The 10,526-nt window shown below is 51.1% G+C and overlaps 1 protein-coding gene across 12 annotated transcripts; it reads left to right on the top strand.

The window, feature by feature from the left end:
- Nucleotides 1–3,068: 3,068 nt before the first annotated feature.
- Nucleotides 3,069–9,743, top strand: RTP3 (receptor transporter protein 3). 12 transcript variants are annotated; one of them, XM_070238899.1, is made up of 6 exons: nucleotides 3,211–3,335; nucleotides 3,452–3,695; nucleotides 4,068–4,184; nucleotides 5,146–5,325; nucleotides 5,596–5,803; nucleotides 8,331–9,743. In XM_070238899.1, exons 5-6 carry the CDS (start codon nucleotides 5,649–5,651, stop codon nucleotides 9,058–9,060), a joined length of 885 nt encoding a protein of 294 aa, XP_070095000.1. In that variant the 5' UTR covers nucleotides 3,211–3,335; nucleotides 3,452–3,695; nucleotides 4,068–4,184; nucleotides 5,146–5,325; nucleotides 5,596–5,648; the 3' UTR covers nucleotides 9,061–9,743. The 12 variants fall into 12 exon arrangements, with proteins under 12 accessions (XP_070094999.1, XP_070095000.1, XP_070094995.1 ...); XM_070238894.1 differs by having other exon boundaries at nucleotides 5,498–5,803; XM_070238893.1 differs by having other exon boundaries at nucleotides 4,040–4,184; nucleotides 5,498–5,803.
- The last annotated feature ends 783 nt before the right edge of the window (nucleotides 9,744–10,526 follow it).

Raw genomic sequence — 10,526 nt, 5'->3', positions numbered from 1 at the left:
AGAACGATCGCAGGACCATCCTCAACCCCCCTCCTCCCACACTGACCCCAGATTGGGATAGTTCTACAGAGGGTAACAGAAGGTGGACGGAATTCATGCAACATTTATTCAAGTAATTATCGAGCACCCAGGCACCGTTCCAGTGAACGGACTTTGCCTGCTCTCCTATTTAGACTGGCGGTTCCCTAGAAACTAAGTCTATGCTGGGATGAAATTTTAAAACAAACAAACAAAAGGACAAACATAGAATGTGAGAGGGAAAGAGTGTGGGAGAGGAGGTCGCATCTCGGGAAATTAAGGAAGACCTCCCTACTAAGGTGACATTTGAGGGCGACACGGAGGAAGTAACTGAGTGGCCCATGCTCCAGTTCATCATGTTCGAGGAAGAGTGAGGCAGCCAGCGTGGCCTGGGCATGGCATTTGGATGTTAAAGAGAGTTCTTTGGCAACTCTGTAAAGGATGATTTTTGAGAGGGAATGCTAGGGAAAGAATGTGAGTTAAGGGACTATTAAAATTGTCCAGCCAACAAATAATGAAGGTCCCCGCTCATCATTCCAACAAATAATGAGGACGTGGTGGGAGGTAGGAAAAGGAAGGAACACGCTACATGCTGAAGTTGCTTCCTCGTCCTTGTACCTGCTGGAAAAGCAAGCAGGTGGCCCCAACCCTCAGACAGTGGGGAAAGGCCAGCAGGGCTTAAACCCCTCTGTATTAGTTTCCTGGGGCTGCCTTACAAATCGCCACAGGCTGGGCGGCTGGAGACAATGAAAATGTATTCTCTTACAGTCCTGGAGGCTAGAAGTCGGAAATCAGGTTGGAAAGCACTGAGCTGAGGATGGAGTGGAGCTGCTTTCCTGGAATACATCCACCGTTCTCCAAACTCCAGGGAATTTGGTACACTGGCATAAAAAGAAATTGCAGTCAGAAATGGCTAGATCTGGGGCCAGCCCTGTGGCTGAGTGGTTGGGTTTGTGCGTTCTGCTTCAGCGGCCCAGGGCTTTGCCAGTTCGGATCCTGGGCACAGACTTAGCACTGCTCATCCAGCCACATAGCAGAACCAGAAAGACCTACAACTAGAATACACAACTATGTACTGGGGGGCTTTGGGGAAAAGAAGAAGAAAAGAAAATGGCTAGATTTCCAGTGGATTCTATCATTTATAGCCAGAGTGAGGGAGTGCATGGAGGCCTTCCTGTTGTTCCTAACCACCTGTTTAGAAGCCAGGCTGGTAAAAAGCTGCCACTGTGGACTCTGATCTCTGTGACATAGATGTAAGATGCAGGCTGGCAGAGGACTGGAGATCCTGCAGGGTCAAATGCTACTAGCCAACTATACTAGCAGTTAGCAATGTTCTGGACAAAAACTGGGTCATAGTGTTCCGCCCCAAGTCCAGCTGGGCTAGGGCGGCTGAGTATTGTGCCAACAGACTGAAGAAACAAACTGGAGACTGCGAAGGAGACATACAGGTTTATTGGGCCTTACTTACAGGAACAGTGTCCAATGGCGGCCGGCTGGACGGAAGTAATGTGAAGGCTCGCAACCGCCCCCCAAGAGAAGCTTGCTCAAGTAGGCAGAGAGACCAAGGCTGCATGCTTGCCAAAGGGCTGTCCTTGGTAACAACAGCGTTCCCAGAACAGTAGCTCACATGGAGGGGCTCTCTGTCCCTGTAAGATGCAATGTTCTTCTCGTGGGATAAGGGAGGATCTGGGCTGGCCAGGCCCAGATCGTTACAAATCCCTGTAGCTAGGCTGCCTGCCCAGAAGGGAGCCAGAAGGACACATGGTTGCAATGGATCTGGGGGTTTCTGCTGATCAAGCAAGACCCAGGCCCTACACACAGGGTGGGAGCAGGCTCAGAAGTGATTTAACCTTGCCAACCCAGCCCCTGCCATAGAAAGGCCGGAGGGAAGGCAAACCACTGGGTGGACAAAGGGGAATACAGTCCATTCTTGTTATTTACAGTGGTTCTGCTCTATAATGTTGCCACACACACTGAATTAGCAAATACTGAAACATTGCTCCCAGGGGAAATGCAGAGTTAGGTCCCAGGGAGCCTCTGGTAACAACACTTTGGTGAACTGATCAATATATAACCTTATGTTGTTTCTATTTAAAGATATTTTATTTTGTATATATTGTTGATTCATTGACATTGACCTCACAGCCAATAGCACTGTGACTCATGCCTGAATGGACATTATCTAACGCACCCATTTTCTCCGTAAGGCACATCACAGCCTTCCGTGCTTAAGAACACTAGACAGCACTTCAACAGGGCGCTTCAGGACCACTTAGAACACAAACTCACCAACAAAAATTCTAAAACTATAGTACAAATAGACCGCGAAAAGGACACGTTTACAATATGAGATAAAACAAGAAGGCAGTTTGATTTCCGCTGGGAATGTGGGTGTTGAGTGACTCAAATTTTTCCTGCTCTGTGCATGTCCCAAGCTTTCAGAGATGGCCTCCCTGCAGCAGCAGGCCCAGGACCCAGCCCAGTGTTCAGAAAGAGCGACAGCGAGTGTCCAGGCTGAGCCCTGACCCTGCCTGAGGGCGAATGGCCTCTGGGTTAGAAGCTGAGATGATGTGCAGGGATGTGCCACAGCCATTCCCCGCGAGGAAGGGAGTGACAGAGCCCAGCCAACCCTGGCCAGATAAGAGGCAGTGAGACAAACTTGTATTTATGTGTAGAAACATCCGTTTCCAGGGGGGATGGGTCTCTGTGAGAGTTCAGCGTGTTCCAAATGAAGTCCTGGAAATTGTTTTTGTCAAGCATTTCATCCTCAAAAAGCCTGAAGTGACTTGTCCTCTGTCACACCGCTGATCAGGGCCCCAGACCAAAGACCCTCTGCCTCCCATCCAGATTCTCTCCCCTGCACCTCACCCCCTTTGTATATCTCCTCTTAATCTGCCCTGAAGTTGAGAGTAGGTGGGAGGAGCACAGAGAAAGAAGTTGAAAGAGAGAAATTGACTAAGAGGGCTCCCCAAATCTGGTTAATTTCTGATCTGAGCAAAGTTATACTGAGAAACAAAACCAGAGGGTGAGTAGGCTGCCACGGTCAGGCCACTGAGGAAGCAGCTGAACTCTGGGGCAGCAGCAGCAGCCAGGGTGGGAAGGAGGTGGATTGGGAGGCTGCCAAATGCTGCCACAGCAAACCGCTCCCTTTCCTTTTCCACCCTCCTTTCTTTCCTCCCTCCCTCCCTCCCACCCTCTTCTGTCTCCTCCTCTTCCTTCTAGAGCGCACCGTCCCTCCCTGTGGCCTGCTGCCAAGTATCTGACCCAGCCAGTGGATGCGGCCAGGCAGCCCTAGATTGACTCCATTAAAAACTCCCGTAAGCCTTGCTGCGTCTGCCTCAGCATGGCGGGAGGGAGGGACACCTTGGCTGTGGGTCTGTTCCCTCTCCTGTGATTGCTGACCAGGATCTCCCCGGGCTTGCCTTCCCTTCAGCCGCCCAGCGTGGTCTCACCATCACCATGCAGTAGACTCACTTGGGAGGCCTTTAGAAGTGCTGATGCCAGGACCAATTCAGTGGGAGCTTCTGGGGCTGGGAGGAGCAGCGTCCCAGTGAGAAGAGAGAAGGCTGCTCTGACAAATCTGAACATCTAGCTATCTTCAGCCCTGCCGAGCTTGCGTGCGTTCTCCTAAACCTTGACATCCCCCCACCCCCACCCAGGATTCTCTGGAAAATCAGGTAAATGACATCACTCATGATAGGGGGAAAGCCATTTAGCCTATTTTAATTTAAATGTGACAGACTTTCTCGCATTCTTAAATACTTATGTTCAAAAATTTCTATCATTTAAGAATGCAGAGTTTTCAATTAGAATAGTCTTACTAGAGCAAGAGGCTAAAGGGAACTTTTATGTGACACAGAAACACTCGACTATCTGGGTGTCTTTCAAGAGCTCCTTGCACAATTACTTTCAAGGATGGTAGGTTTTTTGCTTTGTTTTGTTTTTTGCTTTTTTTTTCTTAAAGATTGGCCCTGAGCTAACATCTGTTGCTAATGTTTCTTTTTTCTTCTTCTCCCCAAAGCCCCCCAATACATAGTTGTTTATTCTAGTTGTAGGACCTTCGGCAGTGCTATATGGGACGCCGCCTCAGCATGGCCTGATGAGCGGAGCTAGGTCCACACCCAGGATCTGAACCAGCAAAACCCTGGGCTGCAGAAGTGAAGCGCGTGAGCTTAACCACTCCGCCATGGGCCAGGCCCCTCAAGGACCTGTTTTAATGAAACAGGACTAGATATGACGATTTCACACACGATTTCAGACCAGAAAGGAAGACCAATTCTTTGTTTTGGTCATCGCTCTGTCTGAACTACTCTGTGATGCGGAAGAGTGTTTGCATTTGTTCTGCTGTGGGGAGAGGGAGGGAGCCCTGTCACCTCGCTGAGCTTGCTCCCTGCAGCGGCAGTCAGGAGGCTGGCCCAGGCCAGGGACAGGAGCTGTGTGATGGAGGGAAGGCAGGTGCTGTGGGTGGGGTGGACATGAGTGCGAGGCACCGGGCTGGGATGGCAGTAGTGTTCAGAGGAGGGCACCGAGCAAGGGGCTGGGGTTTAGGGTGTAGGGTGGATATGGGCTTAGGGGAGGATGAGCCTGGCTGGAGTAGCCTGTGAGGCATCCAGATGCCACGCTAAGCAGCACTGTGTAGGTGGGGGTTTCTGCCTCTGGAAAGACCCTCAGGCTGCAGTGTAGAGAGTGGCCAGCACAGCTCCAGAGCCAGTGGGGAGGCCAGGGCAGAGGCTGTTATGTGGGCCTGAGCTGAGACGGGGGCTGCCAGGCTGGAGGACTCGCCAAGGGTGAGGCTTTCCTCTTGGGAGGTAGTCAGCGACAGAGGTCAATGTCCGTGGACCGGGCCATGTGATGCAGACACCCCGAATCTGGTCCACCCTCCCTGGGCTGTTGCCTGCTTCAGCACCCACCCGGTAGTCTGCCCCTGCTTCTCTCTCCTTCTCCAGCCTCTCCTCAAGGAAGTGGGGATAGTGAAGCACGCTGGGGTATGGCCGCTGGCCTGTCACCCATGTGGGGACCTTGTAGCCTCATCTCAGGGACTGCATCAGCTTTGGTTTCTAGTGCATGGAAGACTGGCCTTGGGGGTTGACTTGGCCAGCTTAGTGTCTGCAAAATACTGTCCTACAGAGACTCGGCACGAGTGAGGAAGTCAAGAACACAGAGCAGGGACACAGGAACTCGGGGGAGGTTCCATCGCGGCCGTATCCCTCTTCGTTCTCTGCTCCCTGATCATGAGCACAGCAGCCCAATGGACAAGGATTTTCAAATGTTAGAAAGGATGGGAAAAGACTGAGTTCCCGGTCAGAGGTAGGTAAACAGCAGAGCCCGCCTGAGACCCACTCCTCCTGACATGCGTCCTGCACTCTCCTCTGGGGATATTTTGATGGATGAAACCATGCATTCTGTGTCTTTTGAAATTCCCTGTGGAGCCTAGTGCTCTTTGAACTTGGAGCTAGACTCAACTGACCTTTGTCCTCAGGGCAAAGACCTGGTACCCAGGCCCAGGCCAGGTACACAAAGGGAGAGCAGATCTGAGCCCTTGCTGTCTGAAGTGGGAAACCTCATGTCCTGCTACAGATCCGTCAGAGCCCGGGAGACCTGGACCCACCCGGCTCAGCATAGCAGCAGCGATGGGGCAGAACGAGGAGGTGTGGAAGCAGGTGTTTCAGGAATTAATTCAGGAGGTGAAACCATGGCACAAATGGACCCTGAGACTAGATGAGAGCCTTCTTCCCGGCATTCAGAAGCGGGGGTGGACACAGTATCAGCAGTGGGGCTTTGCCAGGTGAGTGGGGAACACAGGGATACCTATTCCAGAACATTCTTGCTTATTTCTTACTGTGTATACCTGTTACCTTTCTTGTTCCATTCCAGGAAGATTACAGGAAGTAAGGTGCCTATCATCAGAAGTTTTAGCTTCATTAGAGTTTTTTTCCTTATTACAATGAACCGACAAACAATAGCAGGAGTGGGCCGTGGTGTGGGCTAAGGCCTAGATTCAGAGAAATGAGGCTGCGAGGAGTGAGGGCGAGGGGCAGCGAGGCAAAAAGAAGGGCAGGAATGGTGGCTGTTTCGCTCAATGGCAGGAGAGCTGGCTGAGCAAAGCTCACTGCATATGTTCCCAGCCTTAGGAGACCCCGGGTCCATCATGGAGCCCATGAGGGAGAGGCCCTGGGCGCTGAGGAGACCGCCTCAGGGAGGGGGCAGAGGACAGGCGGAGCTGAGCAACACAGCAATCTTACTGCTTTCTACTCTGAGCTAATGGGCTCTTCTTAAAATAGGACACTTAGAAGTCACCCAAAGAATCACCTTCTCTTTTCCAGGTGGGAAAGCAGAGCCCCAAGGATGGGAGGTTGTCCACCTGCACAGGGGGTGGGGGCCGGGGACTCTATCTCGGGACTGAGGCAGGGCCTGGTTGCCTGCCCGCTGTCCCCTCTCTGGGGGAAGGTCTGGGCTGAGGAAGCAGAGCTCTCCTCTTCTTGCGACCTGTGGTTTTCCCAGGCCAGGAGCCGGCGCCAGCAGCATCATAGCAAACTCTGAACTCGTTTTTCTCTGAGCACTTTGAACTCTGAGCTGGCACACGAGCAGAGCAGCATGACCCGGGGGAGGGCAGGGGACTTCAGCTCAGCAGAACAGAGCCCGGGGCCCTTTGCATCACTTTCTGAAGGGCTCCCAGCAAGATCATCTCACTCACAGTGTCAGAGCTTCTTGGCATCTTCCCTTCGTTTCATCCTTACGTTCACCCTGTGAGGTGAGGCTAGAATCAATACAGGAGGGAAACCCGACTGACTCATTCTTGCCAGCCCCCTCAGTTCACCGTCGCAGACTTCATGGGCTCCTGTGCTTCAAGCCAGGCAAGGCTAGGCTTGGCTGCTGTAACAAACCCCGAAATATCAGTGATTTAACCTCACGCATGGCTCCCAGGGGCACCAACACAGAAAGAGAGAGCTAGAGGATGTTCCAAGGGCTTCTGCGCCAGAGCTGCAAGTAGCATGTATCACTTCTGCCCACATCCCATTAGCCAACCGGTCACGTTGCCCCAACCTAACGGCAAAGGGGCTGGGAAATGGGAGGCAGTGCATGGATAATTTGGCGAACACCATAGGTCCCTGCCATACTGCAGCCCTCTGCTGTCCCATAATTCCAATCCTGAGGGCAGCCATGTGATTCCCTTCTCTCCATCTGTCCTGTCGTGTCCTGACATCCAACTATTATTGCTCAGAAAGTTGCCCTCCTCTCTGCTGAGATGAGGCGTCATTCTCTCGTACCCTGTCTGAGGCCAGGGGCATGAGGTGTATAAAGGTTTTCAGGCTACCTTGAGCAATGAATCGGGTTGGAGAGGGGCAAAAGAAGAGAGAGCTGGACACTGCGATCTCCCTGTAATACTGGCAGATCGGGGGCCCTGGGCAACTGAGGCACAAAGCAATGCTTTTCCCGAGGACAGCGGACTATTTAGGGTCCCTCTCTGATCTGTGGGTCTGTGACTTACTGTCTTAGTCATAAGACAGTATTTTAAAAAGTACCACAGCCTGGGCAGCTTATAAGCAACAGAAATGTATTGCTCACAGTTCTGGAGGCTGGAAGTCTAAGATCAGGGTGCCAGCTGGTCAGGTGAGGGCCCTCTTCTGGGTCGCAGACTTCCCATTATATCCTCACATGGCAGAAGGAGCTAGGGCGCTCTGTGGATCTCTTTTATAAAGGCACTAATCCCATTCACAAGGGCTCCACCCTCATGACCTAAGCACCTCCCAAAGACCCTGCCTTCCAACACCATCACCTTGGGCTTGTGAATTTGGGGGGGGACACAAGCATTCAGACTGTAGCACTTACCAACACGCACTTGTATCCATTTGTAGATTTCAGTTCCGGGTTCTTGGGGCTGATTTAATGGCTACTGTTGCTCTTGGAGCCTTGGACCCGCTTAAATCTGCATTTGAAGAAGCCTTGGTTTGGGATCAGAAGACTGGAGTTCTAGTCCTGCCTCTTACACCCACTGGGTCTCTGGGCATGACGAGTTCCCAGTGTGTGCTTCATCTCTAAAATGATCATGTTGGACTTAGAAGTCACCCAAGATCCCTTCCAGCTCTGATGGATTGCTATTTGCTATTCTCACGGTAGACACCTGTTGGTCAAAGAGCGTGTTGGTGGCACAATAGAGATAGGAATGAGTCTCTCTGTACTTCCTTCCCCTGCTGATCCAGGACCCCAGTCAAGTCCCTCTCTGTGTTGTCAGCAGCTCCTTCTTTCCTCTGGCACAGCCCACCTTTCGGCCATATTGAACCAAGCTGAGGTCTTGTATTCTGTGTCCACAGATTCCAGTGCTCCTCGTGCTCCCGCACTTGGGCCTCTGCCCGAGTTCAGGTCCTTTTCCACATGCACTGGAGTGAGGTGAAGTCCAGGGGCCGGGTGAAGATGAGGGTCTTTGCCCAGAGATGTCAGAAGTGCTCCCAGCCTCCGTTTGAGGTTCCTGAGTTCACGAATGAGAACATCTCAAGGATCCTGAACAACCTGGTGGTCCGAATTCTGAAGAAGTGCTATGGAGAAGAATTTAAGTTGACTGAAGAGATTCCTATGATCCGAGAAATCTCTCTTGAAGGGCCACATGACAGTGACAACTGCGAGGCATGTCTGCAGGGCTTCTGTGTTCAGCGGGGGTCAGGCATGGCCGTGCAGTCGCCAGTGTATCCACCACTTCTCACGATAGGCTCACCTATCTCCCTCAGCATCACCACACACAAGCCTTCTCCCACAAGGAGTGGCCCCTCCGCGGATGCAGCGAAGAAAGGAAAGGTATTACCCAGCCCCTGGTTTTCTGCGCCCACCCCCTGGGTTTCTGCGCCCACACAGGCTGCGAGCTTCCCCACCTCCTGGAGCCCAGGAGCAAACCCCAACCGCCAGGAGAAGAGAGTCCAGGACTCCCTCTCAAGCGAGATGTTCTATCCCTACACAGCCCAGAGGCCTGCACACAGGGCCTTCGGCCTGTGCTGCTGTGTTCTCATTCTAATCATCATCATCGTGACTGCTGTGACACTCAGGATCTGAGCCTCGAATGCATGATGCCAAGCTAAAAAGTCAGACAGACTAAGTCATATATTGTGTGATCCCATTGATATGAAACATTCAGAATAGGTAAATCCAGAGTTGGGAAGTAAACTGATGGCTACCCAGGGGCTGGAGGGAGAGGGGAATTAGGGAGCAACTATGTAATCTGTACAGGTTTTGCGGGGGGTGTGATGAAAATGTTTTGGCATAAGATAGAGGTGGTGGTTGCACAATACTGTGACTGCCCTAAATGCCATTGAATTGTTCGCTTTAAAATGGTTAACCATGTGAATTACACCTCGATTTAAAAAAACAGCGCTGTAATTTCGTTCGTTCTCTAGAAAACTGAGAGTGAAGCGTTTATGACTTACAGAACGATTTGGAAATCCTATGAAACCTGTGAACCCTCTCACCGGAAAATGTTGCACAGACCCTCGGACGGCAGTCTGTGGAGGCATTTGCAGTTGAAAGCATTAGGCTGAAAACCCGGGTTCTAAAGCAGGGTTCTCCACAGCCGCTGAGGGACGAGGCAGACCGTCCACTGAGGTGAGAGAGGCATCCTTAGAGCTCCGTTTAATTTTTCTTCATACTTTACTATTTCTTGTTGCGTGTTTTGTAATGTATGCTAATATATTAGTAGAATGATATAATGATATAAATAAATAAATATATACCCACTTGGAGTGTGTGCTCAATTTTCATTGACAAGGTTGCACCATCACAAACATTGAGGGGACCCCTGTTCTGAAGGCCCAAATGTGGAAGTCTGTGCACGGATCCTCACCAGGTTTCTGAAACCAAGTGGCTTTTAAAAAGTTTTCTGGGGACCAGCCCGGGGGTATAGTGGTTAAGTTCGCACACATGGCTTCAGCAGCCCGCGGTTTGAGGGTTGGGATCCTGGGTGCAGACCTACACACCACTCATCAAGCGATGCTGTGGTGGCATCCCACATACAAAATAGAGGAAGATGGGCACAGATGTTAGCTCAGCAACAATCTTCCCAAGCAAAAAGAGGAAGATTGGCAATAGATGTTAGCTCAGGGCCAAGCTTCCTCACTAAAAAAAAAAAAGTTTTCTGTTCTGATTAATGAGAATCATTTTAAGACTCATTCTCACATCTTTTTTGTCTAGAAATATGAATCCTCCAGTTTATGTGGCTAAAATGAAAGCAATAGTCGTTTAAGTCACATACTCCTTTTCTCTTGCCATCCCCCCTCCATCCACGTGTCCCTCCCCACCCACTCCAGTCGTTCCCACGGGCACAGGGTTGGCCAGGCCGAGCCCTACCCGCGTCCTTGCTGCTCCCTCTGGGGCAAACTCTACAACTTCTTCATTTTGCAGAACTGGAACTCTCTGCCGTTGAACAGCAACTCCCTTTTTCTCCCTCCCCGTAGGCCCTGCTAACCGCCATTCTTCTATAAATTTGATTATTTTAGATACCTCATACAGCATTTGTCTTCTTGTAA

The sequence above is a fragment of the Equus caballus genome, chromosome 16 (assembly GCF_041296265.1).
Source record: "Equus caballus isolate H_3958 breed thoroughbred chromosome 16, TB-T2T, whole genome shotgun sequence".
NCBI lineage: Eukaryota > Metazoa > Chordata > Mammalia > Perissodactyla > Equidae > Equus > Equus caballus.
Note: the sequence above shows the minus strand (reverse complement) of the source record. Positions and strands in the feature narration are given on the sequence as shown.